This window comes from Pithys albifrons, chromosome 9 (genome assembly GCF_047495875.1).
Source record: "Pithys albifrons albifrons isolate INPA30051 chromosome 9, PitAlb_v1, whole genome shotgun sequence".
Taxonomy (NCBI): Eukaryota; Metazoa; Chordata; class Aves; order Passeriformes; family Thamnophilidae; genus Pithys; species Pithys albifrons.
In genome coordinates this window covers 31,284,502-31,304,899 of record NC_092466.1, presented here as the reverse complement: position 1 = coordinate 31,304,899, position 20,398 = coordinate 31,284,502, and the positions used below count along the sequence as shown (strand labels likewise).

At 38.3% G+C, this 20,398-nt stretch overlaps 1 protein-coding gene across 2 annotated transcripts in view; it reads right to left on the bottom strand.

The window, feature by feature from the left end:
* The window catches only part of CABCOCO1 (ciliary associated calcium binding coiled-coil 1), a 50,752-nt gene extending 31,001 nt beyond the window's left edge, over positions 1-19,751 (bottom strand). For both annotated transcript variants that reach the window (XM_071563603.1, XM_071563604.1), the window contains exons 1-5: positions 19,686-19,751; positions 12,193-12,452; positions 9,143-9,312; positions 5,922-6,066; positions 1,745-1,814 (exon numbers count right to left, since the gene is read on the bottom strand). In XM_071563603.1, coding sequence (XP_071419704.1) covers positions 1,745-1,814; positions 5,922-6,066; positions 9,143-9,312; positions 12,193-12,452; positions 19,686-19,721 — 681 coding nt within the window. In that variant the 5' untranslated portion in view covers positions 19,722-19,751. The remainder of the gene's footprint in view (positions 1-1,744; positions 1,815-5,921; positions 6,067-9,142; positions 9,313-12,192; positions 12,453-19,685) is intronic.
* Positions 19,752-20,398: the final 647 nt, after the last annotated feature.

Sequence of the window (20,398 nt, the reverse complement as noted above, 5' to 3'; positions counted from 1 at the left end):
GGGGTCTGAGCTGCTCATCCAAGGGACTGCAAATACAGAAGTAATGCTCTTCTTTATACATAAGCATTTCTAAATATAACAAAGTTGTAGCAAAAGGGCTTGAAGTCTATGCTGGATTCACCTCTCATCCCATTTTAACACATAAAGCAAGAGCAAATAATACCATAAATTTGTATGTGCAGCTTCAATGCCTTAAACTGTTACTTATTGAAGAACAATGCATCACCCTATCAAAATAGACTCTAACAGAATATAAGTATTGATTTTCTTGGGTGTTGGAGTGTGGTTGGACAAATCAAAAGCTCTCTGCCATGGTACTCAGAATACAAAACAGATGGATTAAACCGAAGTGGTGCCATAGGTAAGAAATGGCCATAAAGCAGTTATGGCTAACAACTGTCCTGCAGGTTTTTGTGGCAGTTATAACGGTAGATGGCACTTGTTGCTTTGGTGGATCATCACTGGAATCCCAGCAATTCCCTGGAGGCAGAGGTGGTGCTCCCCAGCACAGGAAAACCACCCTTCCATGGCTGCCACAGCCTGTGCTGATCTCACCCACTAGAAACGGGTTTTAAAAAAACACAGACACATTTCTTTTATGCCAGTCTAAAACTGATTTGCTGGATTACCAAAATTTACACAAGAATTACTTTATCAAAGCCTCTTCAAATCAATTTTACCAATTAGGAAGTGCTAACCACCCATTGATCTGATTAACTAATATGAAACACCCATCCTAACACAGCAATGCTGAAGTCCTGCTCTACCTGACAGTTTTGTCATAGCTGGATTTTTAACCCACCTTAGAAACTAGGAGAATAATTTCCAAATATTTGCATCCATGTCAAGAAAAGTGCTTTTTTTTATAATATGGCTATTTAAAAGCAATATGGAAAGAAAATATCTCACATCATTTATAAAGTCCAATCACCCACTGAAAGTGTAAAGAAAATTTTCCAGTGCATTAATTTTAACTTCACTGTGTATTGATAAGCTAAAATATAAGTGCCATCAAAAAAAATCACTACTGTGCCTCTGAGCAACTAGTTATCTCCTAATACAAATTTAAAATGCAAATCCTCTTCACTATTGTAACGTATATCCTCAAAAGGCACAGTCAGGCTAAAGAAAGGTTTATTTGACTAATTGAATCTGTCCATTTCATTAAAGGCCACATCCTGCATCAGTGCATTTTCTGATGTATTCTTTCCCCATGTAAATTAGAATACATGACAAAGTTTACAGACAAGCCAACTCACTGTTATTAGCTGGATGCTTTCAAAATGCTCAATTTCTCTCTCTCTTGTTTCTTTACAGTCAGTATAATTACCTGTTGGTGGCTACAGTAGAAACAAAACCCTGCACATACACAGGAATACATAAATATTAGGGCTCTGGTCAGACTGGGCATGGTACACAACCTCTTCTGATTTTAAGGTAGAGCCAGACTCATGCGTTGCTAATTCAAATTACATGCATCAACTTATAAATACATCCACAAAAATGTTCCTAATTTAACACAACTAACAGCTTAACCCAGCAGTGCATTTACACTGTTTTGAAATCCAAAATTAATTTTGAATATGAGGATAAAAACATCTAACTTGTGTTCTTTAATCAGCCATTTTACGTTAGTAATGCAGGAATGTTGACATGAAGTTGCTTTGAGCAATATAAAACATATGCCACGGTGCACTCGTTAAATAACTCTGCATAATGAGTTCCATCTATATAAATGACTCACCTCATCACTTAACTCAAGTCCTCCAGGACCGTGGAAAAGGTATTCATACGCTCTGTAGTATTTAAATAAGCTGAAAATCAAGAGAATACAGAATATTACAGTTGTAAATCTTTGGAAAGATAACAATATTACAAATTTTGTTAAACTAAGGGTTACCCTCCAGGATGGTAATATTCTAAATTCTAAAACTGTTGTTTAACTTCAGGTGTAACAGGTAGTATATTTAGTTTGCAGGATATACTATCAGATGGCTGTAGAAAATAGAGTGTGGTACTTAAAAATACATCCACTTAAGTCCTTACAAAATTAAACTCTGAGAAGACAAAGTTCTCCTCTGAAAAAAGTAATTCCTGAAACACTTATCACCAGGATACTTATGCCTTTAATATCAGCAATAGCAGACAAGAAGGAAACAAAGCCAAATCAACTTTCAGATTCTGGGATGGGCTGCCAGTCCAGGGAGCAAGTTTGATCTTGGAACACCAAAACAATAAAGAATGGAAGCATTTATTCTCTCAAGGTCACTTTGCAAAATCAGCTTAGTATTTCCTCAAAGAAAAACTAAAAAAACTACATTGTCACACAGCAGTTTTGTGCATTACAACAAAAGTAACTTTAAATAGACTTTCTCAATGGCCCAAAATATTTATCTTCCTTAAAACATGCATGGCTTTCCTTTTCACGTGTTTTAAATATTATTCTTTGTTTCCTTTTTTAATGATCAATGATATGGCATTTGTTTAATCAAAGGTTTCGTTTGTCACAGTCCATCTGTTACAATTACTTCTCCTCTTAAAATCATGATACAGAACTTCTGGCTTCTGTCATGTCATTTTGACATACAATTTAAAACACAGCTCTGTGATTTCATAGCAAGTCCAGGCTGAAGGATGATTTCAAGAGTTTATCACACTCCTCCTGCCTGATGTATCCCTGAGAAGTACAGCAATATTTGTAGGGACAGGACACAGGTTCTTTCCTTAGGAGAGCCATCAGTGGGGCAGCAATGCCTCTTCTTGCCTTGATACCTACAAGGCCTGCATAAGAACTTTGGCCACCATCAACTACATGTGCCCTTCCCCCAAACCCAGCACACACAGGCAATTAATTAAGTTCTTAAAATATTTGCCATTTCATTTGCAGTACATTTTTATTGCAGCACTTCACCAAAGAATTCCCGATATGTTTCAGTGGAGATATAGAAATTATGTTTAAACAGACTTCAGGACTTAACCAGGAAATGACTCACACCAATTTATTGAAATACACGCGCTCTCTCATACACACCTATTATTTGGCAAAATTCTACCAGGGATTATTTGAAAAAATACAAAAAAGATATTTTATGAACATCACAGACAAGAAATAAGACATACATCTTTCCAGCTGCACTGGCAGAAATCAACATTTCAGACTTTTTTCTATTACTTATTCCAGTGCTTTGGAAATGAGCCAGATTTACAAAACCTAAAAATCAGGTCTTTTCCCCATCCACTTCAAATGTATTATGATATTCTTAATGAAGTATGTTGCAGGTACAAATAATTTATAATATGCCAAAAATACAAGTACTTATTTTTGGCATTTATGAATTTTATGTCTTTATTTTTAAACAGACCTCTCTTCAACCTGGCACCCTTAATCCTGTATCAAGGAAAGAACTCGTCCATCTAATGCTCTTTACATCAAATCATGTAAATTATACATCAATATTTATCCTGAAAAAAAGGGTGTAGTTTTCTCTCTTCTATTGGCATGATAGAAAATGCTTTTTTTTCTATCTGTTATGAACAATTAAAAAATTCCATAGCAGTGTTTTTAGCAACCACACAAAAATAATTTTGCTCGTGTAAGTAAGATTAAGAATAGACCCTTTTATGATGTCATATGAGAACCTGAGGGTGATTAACAATGACATGTTTCCACAGCTCCACTGCTTCCTGAAAGAAAATGTCAAGAGTTATGTTGATGTGTGTTTGCCCAAGGAGACAAGATAAAAAGATGATAACTGTCACCTTTCACCAAACCTGAAGGTGTCATTATAGTTGCTGCACAGTTTGTGCCAATGTAGTCAAACATTTGCCCCTGTTTCCATTATAAATCCCCTGGGTTTAGAGCTCATCCGTAAAAATATGATCTGAATTACAACATGTCATACTGTCCTGAGTAGGAAAAAAAAGCTATAGGTCTATCATTTAAAATTAAACAAGAAAAAAATGTTGAAGTAATACATTAATTTGAGCTGTAATAAAACTCAGTCAACCTATTTCTGAGTTTACAAAGTTCAAAGTACACCTATGTAAGTTTGCTGATTCCATTCTTATTTAAGAAAAATATTCCAATGACTGAAATAATGAAGTGCACAAACTGGACACACACAACATATTTCAGTGTAAGTGTGTATATCCACGATCTTGCAACAGCACACACTTGTAATAAATTGTGCAGCTTGAACACACAACCACAGATCTGGCAGCCAAAATACCATTCTGTTGCAAAAGTCTTGTGGCTTGACTGTATTCCTACCCAGTTAATACTTTGGTGCTAGAAGGATGGAGCACCTAATCTCTTGGACAAAATTCTTGTGACTGTGAAGGAATTACTTCATGGACAAGATATCTCTCAATGGATAATTTACACAAGAGCTTTAGACATGCTACTTGGAAAGAACATTTGTTCCTTATAAATATACAAAAGACACAGACAGGAAGGGAGAAGTAAAAGAAGTTGAGTGAGACATCTTAAATGCCAAGTTTCCTTTTAGTTCAGGGCTAGTACTTGGCAGGACATTGGTTTGCCTTGACTACAGAAATTTGAGATTTAAAGAGATGTTCCCATTTCATACAGGAAGAACCTGAAGTGTTTTGTATTTTCCATGAACAAGAAACAAAAGAAAAAAAATCAGACAGCAGAAGAAAGAGAATAATTTTATAGCCCAATTGTAAGAGAAATCGCCTGTGATGGGTTTAAATCCCCAGTCTGAATCCCAGCACTCTGAACTGGAGGGCTTATAGCTATCCTAGTATTTTTGCCTGTCTTCAAGAGGAAATACTTTTCTGCATTCAGGAAGACACTCTAAAAAACCTTCTCTTTGATGTGTTAAACTTTTCCTAGCAAAAAAAAAAAGTCTGAAAATTCCCAACAAATCTATGTATGGAACAGTCATGATCTTAACCAATTTTTAAGCCCATCTGCCACAAACCCCCCTCCAATCACCACTCAGGTGAGAGAACAGCTGGAGGGCTACAGACACAGCACAAGGTACGTGCAGTGTGTGAGCACATACAACGAGAGCGACTTCTTAATTTTCCATCTCCTTGCCCCCAACATTCATGGGTGATAGAACAGCTTGAGAACCATTCTGTCCATCATGTACTGGGAACAGTGGTATGTGAGTACAGCCAGTGTCAACCATGTCATTTCAGTGGAGAGAGGTCTGTAGACATCACTATATAGTTAAAACTTTATGTAGAGAGGTGTGACTGGCTGCTATCAGACTCTTAGTATTCTTCTCAGATAAATAACTAAATGACTGCTGTTTGCACCTCTTTCTGTGTCTCTGCCACGAAACATTTTCATGTAGATACTGGGTTTGTGCTGCTTTTGAAATGCAACATTTTTATGACTCCTATATGATAGTAGCCTTAATTCTGTAAAGTAAAACACTTTAAATCCCTTAAGAAGTCCATTACAGCTGTCAAGGCCAGACAAATACTTAAAGAGTTATAGACAAGACCTAAAATTCTATTTAAATGGAATTATAAAGTAGCATGTTTTAAAAATAAACCAAGAATAGTCTTTATGTACCACTCCAACTCTCTCCTTTTATCACTCAAAACAAAACCCAGACGGAATATTTTCAGCATAATCTTACATTTTGATAAACTACCAGTCTAAATTTATTCTCTGGGCTTTGACATCTGAGGCCAGATCTCATCTGCTACTTGCATAATCTCTCTTCTTTTGAATGGTTTAAGGTTTGGTCTGTGCAGCATACTAGCACAGGAGGAACATATTCAGTTAAATAATTGCAATTTAATGATATGTTTTAGTATGTCAATAATTTAATTATTTGATAATAATAATAATAACAAAAACAACAATAAAATTATCAGTCATTTCCCCACTATGTTAAATTACTGAAATAAGAAATAATAGAACCTGTAGAAATAAATACCTGTTAACAAAGTAATCAATGATTGCTTTGGCTTGCTCAATGCTGAAGAAATTCAAGTCACCTCCTTGTTCTGAATCAGTTTCTCTGGTTTCAGCCATTGCTCTTTCCAGTTCTTTTAAATTATCTCCTAAGGTCATGCGTTTGTCTGCAAAATAATTCCAAAGAACAAACTCTAACTATGAACATGACAGGGTGGGGTGGGTTTTTTTGACTCATTTTAATTATAAAACTTCTCAAATTTTTAGTTACGAGCCATGACAAAACTTAAAGAGCAACAGCAGTCAAACGCTCCTCTCTGTTGCCGTTGTTCTCATCAACAGTGTGTGCATTAAAATTCCATCATAAAATCACCAATCTGCCTTCATAATGGATCACAATAATGGATGATCAAATTCTACAGCTTGGCCTCTTACCTGTGCAGAGATAACCACAGGCAGAATAATATGTAAATTTGAGATGCAGAGTACCTTTATCTTTAAAATAAATTTAATATTATGTATTTTAAAATATTATTCTTCTGACCGTGCCCCCTACAATATAACCCATTAATACAGGAACAAATATTAAAAGTGCAACTGATTTTTTTAAAGTGCTTACAGTCATAATAGATTAAACATGAACATTCATAATACCCTGCATGTATCATCAAACTTGAAGACATTTTTGTACCCCTCCAGAATAGATAATTACTTTACATTTTTACCCTGGAAATCAGAATTAAATGCCAAAGCAGCTTTGAATTAGAATTTACATTGTTTGTTAACTGTCTTGACAAAGAGGAAAATCTGAAATGTATCAGTGTTTGCAAAACATATAAAAAGAAAAGATTCATCTTTCTGATTTGCACACAGTGTCTGCCATCTCTAGAACTTTGGGGAGTTAAAAAAAAAGCTTCAAATACAATATACTTTTCCCTCTTATATCTAAAAAATCTACAGTAAAGGAATGGGGATATATCCACCAGTGATGAAACAGATTTATTTTCCTTATTTTTTAAATTCTCTACTGATACATTCCTTGGTTCTTTGTAAAGAAAACAAATTAAAAGACTTACAAGACTTCTGTTCTTTATAGTTTTGCCCTTTAGTGGTACAGTAATCAAAGACCTGAAAATTTCACCTCAGTATTCAGTAAGAGAGGTAGCACAATAGAAATAATCATAATGGAAGGGACAAAAACGAAAGGCAGAGAACATGGAGGAAACAAAAGCCCTGGGAAACAAGGAAGAGCAATAGAACCAGTTATACCACCCATTGTAGAGAAGTGAAGCCACAGAACAGGATCACCAGGCCCAAGTCGGGTGTCAGAGCATGCAAATGTTCTCTTTCCTCTGCACACCTGACTTTCAACCCCAACTACCTCTCTCAAGAAGACTCTCACAGTACTTCTGTGAGGTAAGGAATGTATAGAAGAGGGATCAAATTGTGCAGCTCATTCTAGCTCCCAATCCACCAAAAGCCTCCAGTTTTCCTTTGTCCTTTACCAGCCCTAAATGTATTTCCACTACCCTCCTTCTCTAAATAACCCATTCCTTCTGCTCCATGATATTCTTGCTATTATAGGGCCAAATCATCTTAATTCTCCAGGCCACTTGGGTCCAGTGCAGGGAAGGCAAAGTGTCTTTAATACAGAAGACATTAGAATGTTGCTGTTAATTGTTTAGTCTTGAAAGTTGCACCAGTTGAGAACAGTAATTACAAAAAAATTCATCTCAGCCTTGGGCTACAGCAGACTTTATAAAATGTATTATTTAGGGAACTTATCTGAGAAGAAAATATAAGAATTGCCCTGTAAGCATTTAAAAACTGTATTTTCTTTCCCTAAACCCCATGTATTTTAGCCAAATCCAAATGGATTTTCACAGGACAGCAAAAAGCAAATTCACAACTTTTGCTTGCCAAACCTTCTCTCTACCTCACAGCACAGGGGTATTAGACCTGTTAAAAAAAAAAACACAAAACACTTTTTTTGGTCTCACAGCCTCTGTCTGGAAGCCAAATAAACTGGTTCAGTTGCAATTTTATATATAAAAATTAATCCAAGGCAGACACTGCCATGGAAAATTTCATCTTAAAGAGTTAAAGTTTGGCAAAGCTTTATGCAACTAAGATCACATTCCTGAAAAACGTCAGTCAGCTTTAATAATCAGTTGTGCTACCAAGCTGTCGCACACACATGCATTACACAGCCCCATAAAACTGGTTTCTGACAGGTTTCCATTCTTCTCCATTGTTACAGTAATATAGTTAGCATATGTTAAGATACTTTCTCATTGGAGACAGGAAGGACAACTGGAATTCCAATGATCATAAAGCACGTACATATTCTGTCAAAATTCCAAGTCAGAAGGGCCCTTGAACTAAATTACAATGAAAGAGTATAATAACTATTATGAGCTTGATTTTAAATATTCGCCTTCTCTTTGAATGGAACTGCTGAGTCTTTTTGCTCTTCCTCTGGGATAGACTTTTCTCAACATAATCACCTTCAAAGTGAATGTTAAGCATGCATTAGGATCTCTGAAAAAGAAGGTTTTAGAGGACACTGCTACCATTTTTTCTGGCTCTCTCATTCCCACTAGACCCAGGCTCCATGCTTTGTTGCAAATTTCCTCATAGCCACAGGAGTCACAGTCCCTTCATTGTTATTTTTCATCCTCGGCAGCGATGCCAGTTTACTTCCCTCACCACTCTTTAGTTAACACACATTCTGTGCCAGAAGTGTAGCATTTGCCATATAGAAAAGCTGCCTGAGAGTTGACCTCCAAGGATAAAATAAATGTAATTCACCTGCTGTAATGCTACAGGATGTACTGAATATCTCAAACAGCAGAGAAATGTGCCCAAGGCTACAGTGAGTCAGTCACTGAGACAGCTGGAATTGGAATTTAGGAGTTCCTTGCTCTCACACTACTGTAATCATTATTTATTTTACCACAGCAAAGAAAAGGTTTCTTCAGGACTGGCCCATTTGTACCACATACTGTACAAACAAAGAATGAGGGATATTCTGCTCAAATGACTACAGTTTTCTCTAATGAAAGTTTTAACATCTGCCAATAGGAATTATTTCCAGGCACACGGTCTGGCATGCCAATATTCAAGAGGAAAATAAATCATTTTATAATTATTCATAATTCAATATGGCTTTATTAAAATGACTGCAAAACATTCTTGCCTTCCACTTCAGATATTTATTTTACAATTCGTAATTATACTTACTGCTGATGTTCTCCAAGATGAAATTTAATAGATCCATGAATACTGAGAGCTGTATAGGACTGAAGTTCATTTCTTTAGCCCACAAAAATCCTGCACTATAATAATCTATTAAAATAGCTTTTCTCAAAGATGTCTTTAATCGTGTAAAATTCAGAAATTCTTCCAACATTCTAAAAAAAATTGTAGAGTAAAATAATGAGATTAAAAAATAAATTACAGATTCCAAAGTTTAACTTAGTCTGCTGGTAATTATATCCATAATATTTTTTATTATTATTTACTATATTATTTACATATACCTAATATACACAATTTCTTGAACTTATCAGTTTCCAGATAAAAACATTTATGATCAGAGAAAATATCAGCTGCAAAAACTAAACAATGACCTACAGGTTTCAGCAGACACTATTTAAGTGTTAAGATAAGACTGATGAAAGAACAAAAAGAAGAAAAAAACCAAAGAGAAATACACTAAAAATCCCAGAGAAAAAACAGTGTTTCATCAGGAAGTGGTTTGTAGGATAAAATGAAAACAATTAGTCTCCACTTTCTACTACCACTCTTTCATTCTGATTGAGATAGTTTTACAGTGATAATAAGGTCATGTTTCCGTTTCAAGGTTTCCATTTCAAGATTATTTTTCCTCTGAAGAAAAATTACATTTCAAAATTAATGTAAATAATATAATATATAATTAGTGAAAGCAGCAAAAATATTTAGAAATTAAATTGCACTTTCATAATGGTCAAGACATTGTAAAAGAGCCTCATCCTATTTTACTGGCACACGATGAAAATTTTTCCACTTACTTTAACGTGCAAAATTTATGAAAAAATACACTCCCTTGTAGGAGGCCACATGTGTTGCTGACACATTTATGTCTACTCTATCCAAACACAGAATTAGTTATGTCTTTTATAATAACTGTGTGCACTTTTCCACATGAAGAGAGGGGACTGGGGCTAGGACCTTTTTTGCAGTTCTTCCAGTACAACTTCAGCCATGCCTCAGGTAATTGAGTTTTACACTAAAGCAATCCTTGGCTTCTTAACTATACCTGATGACTCAGGAGACAGCGACCACAGTTTCTAGTCCCCTGTAAAAAGGAAAAGTCTTCCCCACCTCTCCAACCTTCTCATCCTTTCCAAGAAGGACAATAATCCCAGACCTACTGATAGGAAACAATTAGATTTTCAGGGGTTTCGCCGAGACAGTACAGATAGACTGTCAAATAAGATGAGTTTCTTTTTTTAATTAAAGCTTCAACAGCTAACAGAGTAAAGCATATAATCCAATCAGTTTTGTTTAAAACATGTATTCCTTTGTTCTCCATGACAAATTTGTACGGCTGCACACATGCAAGTCGGTTAAAAACACTTAACTGTGTCCTGAAATAGAAGTGGAACGTGGCCAGCTGAACTTTCCAACATTTGAAACAGTCCATATCCTCTCTTTCTGAAGCTTCTGCCAACTCTGTGTTTTCATAATCAGAGCTTCTCAGGGATTTAGATTTTCTCTGATTCTGCTAACAATGCCAGTACTCATCTTTTCAATATTCTGTCACTGGCAACAGTGTCTGTACATGACTGGGCAATGATGGGGCAGTTAGATTTCCTAGTTATCCTGACTGCTTTTTCTTTCTTCATGGAAGGTGCTCAAGTCCTACAAAGATGGGTAGTGGTATAAAATTCCCTGATAGATGGGAATGCAGGACATCAAAATCCTCCTACTGGATCGATCTATTCCAATTTTCTAAGCTTATCTGTGGCCTTCAAACTGCTTTTGTAAATAGAGACGATGCACTGTGGTAAACAAAATTTTAATGACACTGCCAAACTGCTTAGAGTGCAAAAATACCCTGTAACTCTGCTCTTTTCAGCTGGATGCAGCAGCATGTACTTTACGTTTCCTTGTACTGTGTGTATGTACAAACACGTGATCAGCTGAGCCTAAGAAAGAGACCACGATCTTTCAGTGCTTTTCCTTTTACTCTTAATGAGAGAGTTTCACAACGAATCGCGTCATTAAGCACATTTTAGTCTCCAGTGAGTTATACACTTCAGTCTCCTCTAAATTTAAAGAGGCCTATTGTGCAAGAGAAAACAGGAAAGGAAAGAATTTCTGCATTATTATTTCATGGTAGCAAATTTTCTTTCCAGTTTTCTTTAAAAAAGAAAATCCCAGAAAGAGTGTGTTTTCCCTCAGAACAGTGACAAATAGGAGGAGCAGAAGATATTTTAGGAATAATATTTTAATCTCTGTTAAATGATCACCTATTCAGAGGAACAAAGTCGCATTTTATATCTACCCCCACCCCTTCCTTCCCAAACTAGACCAGTGGCCCAGCCCTTTGGCTTTCCATGCACTAAGAATTTGCCAGTGGACACAAGGGCTCCTAAATAATTTGAGCACTTCTGAAAAGTTCCATCTTTAAAATATAAGTCTGGAGTCTCAGGCTGAACCCCTGGCCTCCTAAATTTAGCTGCTATTAAACACCAATAACAAGGGAGAGTGTTGCTACAGGAAAGACAAGACTGGCTTACATCAGAAGTCTTTGGCTGCCTCCTATTTCCCCAGTGCACCATAATGGGGACCTTCTAATACCTTCTTAAGCTTTCCATCCCTTTCTGAATTTTAAGACCTTTTTTGATTTTTCAGTAACTCATGTTACAGTACAGAATCTTAAACGTTTTAGCAAAAAAGGTACCATGTGAGACTCATAAAAAAAAAGTTTAGTATTGGCCTGTTCTTATTTACACCTTAGTATTTAATTTACAGACTATTTAAAACTATTGCAAATTCAGAAACCACAATGTGAAATATAAGTTGAAAAAAAGAGGAGTCAAAGCAAAATCAAGAAATACAGTAAAATAGACTGGATATGAGATCAACAGTATTACTTCCACCTTTCAGGAATCATATTAAATATTAATGAATTAAGGGAACAATTAAACACTAATAACCATCACAAAAGAAATCTAACAAATAGACTGTAATTTTTATTTCATTATTATATTTGTTCTAGCATTGTTGTTATTGCTACTTACTTTTCCATTCCTCCTAGATTTTCTTCTAACAAAGCAGTAATTTGGGAAAGAGAAAGAAATGGACTATTCTCTTTCTCTTCCTGTCCATGTACAGCACCCTGACCTTGGTTTTCTTCCTCTTCACCCACAGCACCTTGATCCTGGTCTTCTTCCTTTCCACCTACAGCATTCTGATGTTGGTCTTCTTCTTTCCCACCTATGGAACCCTGATCTTGGTCTTCTTCCTTTTCACATATGGAACCTTGATCTTGGTCTTCTTCCTACAAACATGTATATAGGAATAAAATTTTAAAATGTTTATTTTATTATGTCAGTAACTTACCTAAATAACGTTTTTATAGTGAGGAAGTATGCAAGGGCTTAATTCAAGAAATGCCAAAAATGTAAGACAGCTATAATTATATGGCAGTAACACAATACCTTAACACATTCTCACCAGAGAAAAGCTGGGCCGTTACATGGAAAATACTATTTTTATCTTAAATTCTTATGGGAACACAGCAACATATGTGCAGAGCAAGATTAAATTAACTCACAAGTAAAAACAACAGAGATTTAAAGGTGTAAAAAAAAATTTCATGAATCTAAATTTGACCAACATGATACTGGATTGCACAATAATTAAAGTTTAAAATTAGTTTCTGCTTAACATATTATAAGAATACCACATATTACCATGCTATTTATTCTCCACCCTGTACTTGATTACATTTTCAAATTTACTGTCTATGCAGACTCCTTCCCTAACCAAAAGAAAGCCCAGGATGTTTGCTATAGCAGAATGATACACACACAAGGATCTCACACTACAGTTACAGGGAAGCTCAGTGTATTCGTAATAGAGAAGGCAGCTCCTTATAGGAAATTCCAGGATGTAAATGTTATAGGGTATAATAAACTGAGCACTAACCATGCAATGGTCTTTAAAAAATAGGAATAGTTGATGATATTTTCTTTTGTGTTGTCACTGACCAAAAACATTTGAGCAGAGATTTCAGTAAGAAATCTATGAAATACATAAAACAGTAGAATATGCAGCTGACAAAGTGAGGTGTCAAAGCACTTTATGAAATGTGAGATGAGGCAGTGTCTTCAGAGAGGTGCATAGCAGGGGAACAAGGGACAATGGTCATAGAGTGGAGTATTTTAGTTGAAAGGTGACATACAATGGGACAGCACTAAGGAAAATGTTTCTCAATGGAAACGATTAAGCAATAGAACAGGTAACCCAGAAGGGTGAAGGAATCTCCACCCTTTCAGGCTTGAAAGGCAAAGCTGGACAAAGTCCTGGTCTGCACTTGGTGCTGGCCCAGCTCTGAGCAAGCAGCTGAACCAGTGCATGTCCCAAAATCCCTTCCAGCCCCATGATGGGACCTGATCACAATTTGCTTGTAGCAGGTAAACTTCCACATCTGCAGGACTTCAGAGAAGTGCAACAAGGCAAAGCTTGCAGGATCCTGCTTCCAGCTCACCTAGGGAGAGCAAAGCAGAAGATTTCCTGATGTGCACTGATTTCAGAGCCTGACCATCACTGTTCTGGGCTAATAATCAACTTACTCTCATGCTGGTCAAGGAGAGGTCCCAAATAAAGCTACACTACTCCCCCTGCTGCTGCTGAACTGCAAGATATACTGCAAACTCTGAGACTAGCTGAAAAACCACAGGAGACTGAGGAAACAACACTGAGAGTAACAAAGAACATTCCGTGGACAGACTAGGTTTTTTCCCCCTCTAATTAAGTACCAGAGTACTTTCGCACGTACTTCAATATGAAAAATTATTGTTCCCAACTGTAAACAAGTCAGTCTCAGATAAAATGTCTCATCAGAACAACAGGAATGGAATAAATGAAGGTTTCTTTCACATAGTTAAGAGCATGACGTCAGTTTGCTTTTGTTTTATTAGCAATAATTCATGCAGCATACAAAGAGTACTCCTACAGTCAGCAATGTTAACATAATTGAAGTTACATGCCCCAGCTAGGGAAAACACAATAGCTCTAAATACTAACATTATACAACTATTGAAAGGCATTTCTTAACAAGTAGAGAAAATATGAATGCTTTACTGAAGCAACCAGTGGTGTTAGAAACCTGTTGAATTATTTTAGAAGCAGTGAGAACTGAATGAAAAGAATAACTGATATTGATGTTTTGGAAACTGAATTAATACCCATCCATCTTTTCACTCAGGATGTTCAATACATAGGATACTTTAGTATTTATAATGACCACCATTACATACTACTGGTCAGTTAGTCAACATCTTACTGAGCATCCTTCTTAATATGGCAAAATGATATTTTTCATGATCACCCCAGATTTACTTAATCAGCATAGCATGAGGAATTTAGCACTGTATCAGAAAGAAAAGCATAAGAAAGTTCAAGGTATAGTATTTTTATTCTCATCAAACTATCTTTCAGCATCTCTTAGTAACAACTAAGGCCCTCCCATAGCACTCCTCACTACCTGCACAACCCCCCTCCACAAATCCAGGTCACAACAGTACTCCATAAATAGAGGTGCATCAAAAGCCATATTTCTCCCTCCCACTGCTTACATCTCACACTGTAAGGGACAGGTTAGTAGCTTAAAAAATAGAATATTCTGGGTGACAACTTCCGAGAATCCTACCCAAACTAATTCCTCACGTAGTACACAACATCCACCACGTTAGAAAAGGTTTGTGCAGAATAGAAATTTCTCTTGCCCCCAGTATGTACCTGGCTTACCACAGTATGCAGCTCTCTAACCCACGTGATGTCAACAGGCCCAGCACACCACACAGGCTGGTGATGAGGTTCATCTCATTCTGGGAATTACACACAGCAAGGAGGACCTTTGGGAACAGCTGCTTTAGCCTGTAATGTGGTACTATAGCAATATATAAACCATGTATGATTACAAAAATTTATTTAAAAATAACTCTAAATACCTTGCACTCAGCTACCTATAATCTCTTTCTACACATTTAAAGGTCCTTTAGCTCTAAAAACATATTCTTTGACCAGCTAAAGTCTGCAGTTTAAACTGACCAGATAGGCAAGCTCTGTAGCCCCGTATTGCAGATTAGACTCTGTAATCTGCACATCAAAACCCAGCAGTTTACAGGGCAAGATGAAGCTTCCCATGAACTGTTTCACCCCATAGAGCCTGAAACAACATTCTTAGCAGCAACATCCATGCATTACTGTCTTTGTTACTGCTCACGATAAGGATGAGCAGTACACTGTCCACTACAAGCAGCGTAGATATCAGATAAGAAAAAATACTGTTACAAAGCATTGATAAGGAACTATGGGAAAAAGCACACAATGCAGAAAATTACTATTTAAAACTATCAATGTTTCTGTAATTTAAAAAAGTATTGGAAGTCCAGAAATCATTTAAACAATCTCATCCTTTTGGAAAGTTTGTTTGGGGAGAACCTTCACAGACATATGACTAAAAGTTTACAATTATTTTAATACTGTGTTTTTGCCTTTTGATTTCTGTCTTTAGCCACCACTGAAAATCTGAAGTGAAGTTATTTTTTATACACATTCACTGGTGTCAAAGAATTTACCATTTGTTTTACTGTTAACAGTAGTGCCTGACTGAGGCAATCCAAGGTGAGTTAATTCTGGCAACGCTACCTTCGTGTGTCAGAAGAAAAACTCCTAAACCAATCCTACCAGTACACATTCCCAGCAGTAGACTTAGCCTATTTAAACATAGACTGCTACTAGGGAATTATTCGTTACTGTTTTATTTTCCTTCAAAGAATTTTAACTCTTCTGAATGTATAGTAAGTTTCTGGCTGTTCAATACATTACTCCAAATGCTTTGGGCATCCCTTGTCAACAGCATCAAATCAAAATACCAAACCAGACATTCTAAAACAAAATAGTAAGATCCTCCTCAAATCTCTCAGACAATGTTCACAAATCACCACGAAGCAGAAAATATCATCAGCAGAGTGATATAGTTAAATGGCAAATTGCAAAATACCTCTGTGATTAAGGGGATGGGGGAGAGCTCTCAAAACCCCCACACCTAGTGAGATCACAGAATCACAGATTATTCTGAGTTGGAAGGGACCCACAAGGATCATGGAGTCCAACTCTGAAGTCAGTGGCCCACAGAGGGGATTGAACCCATGACCTTGGCATTATTACAACCAAGTTTTAGCCAACTGATATCCCTGGCCCTGCACTTTTGGTGAGGGCCTTTCCAGAGTGGGAAAACCTTGAACCACAGCAATGGAAATGAGCACCAGAGTCCCTGGAGAAAAATAAGCTTGTCCTTTGCGATGAGTCCTCTGCAGTGGCTGAAGATAAAACTTGCATGTCTTTGACAATGCAGCAACCACACTTTGCAAAAACATGACTTTCAAAAATGCACACGAAGGAGCATTTTACCAAATCTCTTAAATTACATCAAACACCCAAAGGGTAAGTAACTCAGGATCCTCCTGTCCTCACCTTACCAAGGAAATAGGACTGGACTGAACTCTGCTTGCCACAGCAAGATACTTCCCAGTCAGTGATGTAAAGCCAGCTCAGCTACCTCTGCCTGAGCGACAGGGCTGACAGCAGTGCAGATGTACCCTGAGAGTGTTATGTATCAGTTACAACTTTAATCAAAATGGGAATGAAAAAAACAACCAAACCACACCAGCAACACAGGCTGTTATTTGTATTATTATACACAATTTGTTACCAAGCTGTCAAGTGCTTCAGCAGCAGCAGAAAATCTTGAAGCTGTCTACATAAATAGTTAAGGCAGAAACAGAAACACGTTCGCTGTTCCTGTTTGTTTGAAAAAGGCCCCACTTGTCTGCTCCCACAATGGGAAGTTAAAATCAATAGTTGCTATTTTTAGTCACAAACACATCTTTTGTTGTCAAACAAATGAGGAAATAAAAATAGCAACACCAATTTCAACTACCTTCAAAAGGAGAAACATGCAGATGTGTCAATTGCAAAGATAAAACCCATAACGCAAGGAAAGCTTTCAGAAGACCATTATAAACAACAGACTGATAATGCCCTTTTAATAATAGAATATGTTTCAAAAATTTCACACAGGCCAAACGTCAAGATTTATGGTTGACCAAATGTATGATGACACTAAATTTTACTGATGTTTTCACAGCTGCAGACCACTTATTGGAAAAAATGTGGTCAAAAATAAAGCAGCAGCAAGACTTGCTAAGATCAGAACTCAGATTTTCTACTATGCTTTTGGCTGAAACTCATTACAAGTCAGAACAATTACAAAAATATTCAATTTAAATCAAAAGGAATTGTCTCAAGACCTGAGGAACATAATAAAAAAATAGTGACAGAATTGATGTTCCCTATAGCTTACATATATACCATGCCAAGCTAACTTCAGCCAAAACTGGAGACTATGTAACGTAATTTATAAAAACACACAATTCCACAGAGTTTAAAGTAAAAACAAATCATTAAGGATAGAAGGAAATATCACAAAGGTAAGCTGCTGTGTGTAGGACAAACTTCAATACATAAGGAACAGAAAATATGTGGGGAAAAAATGTTCACTGAATTCCCCTTAAGATTTCTTTTACAAAGCCATGAAGTAAAATGACAAAAATTTCAGTGGTACATTTCAAACAGATGTACAATATATTTTTGACAGCCTGTCATTTCCCATCCAGTACACCCTGTATCCTTTTACTGTGATCTGACTGCATTACCCCAGTGTTACGCTGTTCCAACTGCCAAAATATTTACTGAGAACACTAACAGAGAGCACTGTGAAAGATGCATATATTTTTCATAAAGCATTTAGAATACTTAATAACACATTTCACATGGAAGAGGGCTTATTTATTTAAGGAAACCTAAACGTTTAGCTTTTGTACTGACAATAAAATCCAACCATGACACTGGCTGGAGATGGTTAATCACTCCCACAATAGCCACAGTAACTTCTTGGCCATCTAAGACAACAAGGCAGTTCAACCAGAAGAAAATTATTGCATAGTAGCTACAACTGTATAGAGAGGCTTGAGGGCAAAATTCCGAGCTGATGCAGCACCTCATGCGTTCTTGGAAGGAATAACTTGTATTCTGACATCTCTTGACATGCAGCATGAGATAAGTTGCCTCCCAAAAACTACACCTCTTCAACCAAGCCAAAAGAGAAAACAGGGGAAAAAATAGAGGTGAAATACAAGTTTAAAAAAAGGAAATATTAGTGTGAACATGGTAGATTTGCAAAAATCCTCTAGGACACTTCAACCTCCTAAAGCAATGAAAGGTGAGAAATACAATCGTGATGTTGCTGGAAGGAAGGTGTGAGCTTGCTTCCACTCCCTCAGTGCTCCTTGAAGGGAAACTATATGCCTTTTCCTCAACAATCAAAAATTAGGATTCTCCTACCACCACAAATAAGCCAGTGTGGTGGTTTGACCCAGGCTGGATGCCAGGTGCCCACCAAAGCCTCTCTGTCAGCCCCCTCCTCAGCTGAACAGGGGAGAGGAAATACAACAAAAGACTTGTGGGTCAAAGTAAGGACAGAGAAACTCACCAAATACTATCACTGGCAAAACAGGCCCTGCTTAGGCAAAAATAATTTATTACCATTAAATTAGAGTAAAACAACGAGAAATAAAAACTAAATGTCAAAACACCTTCTCTCCTCCACTCCTCCTTTATTCTCAAGCTTAACTTCACTTCCAGTTTTCTCCATTTCCTTTTCCCAGCAGCACCAGGGAACTAGGTATAGTGGTTGTAGGTTGTAGTCAGTTCATGGCACGTGTTCTCTGACCCTGCTGCCTCTGAGGACACCTCACACTCTACCCATACTCCAGCATGGGGTCCCTTCCATGGGGACAGAGGATGGGACTCCATGAACTGCCCAGCACAGGCACCTGCTCCACTGCAGCCTGCGTGGGCTGCAGGACACAGCAGCCTCACTGCAGCCTTCACTGCCACTGGCTGCAGGGGATTCTCTGCTCCAGAAGAACCTCTGCTATAGGACATCTGCTGCTCCAGGACAGCCTCTGCTCCAGAACCTGATACACATACACACACACGCTGCATTTTCACACAGACTCTCAGAGCAGCGCGGATTGGAAGGGCCCTCTGGGGACCCTCCAGTCCCACCCTGTGCCAAGGCAGGGCCACCTGGGGCAGGTGACACAGGAGCGGGTGCGGGTGGGGCTGGAACATCTCCAGAGACGGAGACTCCATAGCCTCCCTGGGCAGCCTGTGCCAGGGCTCTGCCACCCTCAGTGTAAAGAAGCTCTTCCTCGTGTCGAGGTGGAACTTCTCGTCTTTTAGTTTATGGCCACTGCTCCTTGTCCTGGCGCTGGGCAGCACCGACAGAGTGCGGCACGCCGCTCCCAGCCTGCCCTACACCGAACAGGCCCTGCTCCCCCGTCCCTCCTCAAAAGAGCCGCTGCAGCCCCTCACTCTGCGGAGGGTCCGCACAGACCCCTCTGCACACACAGACAGACCCGCGGGGCGGCCCGGGTACCTGCGCGGGGCCCGCCGGAGCCGCCATGGCTGCCATGGCCGCCCGCTCTCAGCCCGGGGCCGGGCGGGGCCTCAGAGGGCACAGCGGCACCGCCCGGGCATGCACAGCCCTCTCTGTCCTGTCTCCGTGCCTGGCCCTGCCCCTTCTCATTTACATGCCCCTGTCTTGCCCCTGGCCCCGGTCCTTCTCTTTTACATCCACCTGTCTGTACTGACCCTGCCCCTGTACTGCCCCTGACCGTGCCGGGAGCTGCCCTGTCACTGCTGGAATAGCGAGGGCACGGACCCCGCCGTGCAGCCACCCCAGCAAGTGCCAAACAGCGCCCAGCCCTTCCAGCTTATCGAAAACCAAGGCCGGGCCAAACACCTAGCCCCTAACGCGGCCCGATAATGTCGGTGACTGGCTGTGGCTCAGGTGCCCACAGGTGTAAATCGGCACACCTGGTGGGAGTGACACAGACTTACTGCAACTAAGGATCCAAATTTACATGTGCAGGTTTTATCTACAATCATTTACAAACTACAGTAAATGGAAGAGGACTTGGAGACAAATTGAGTTTTCATTACATTCAACATCAGTATCCCTTGTTTCTCTTCTTTGTCCTATTCTTCTTTTATTTTTTTAACTTAGAAGACTAATGAACTAAACTGCACTGAAACATTTTCTCTGTGGGCTTTGCAATTCCAAGCAATGGCACTTACCTGCGAGATCAA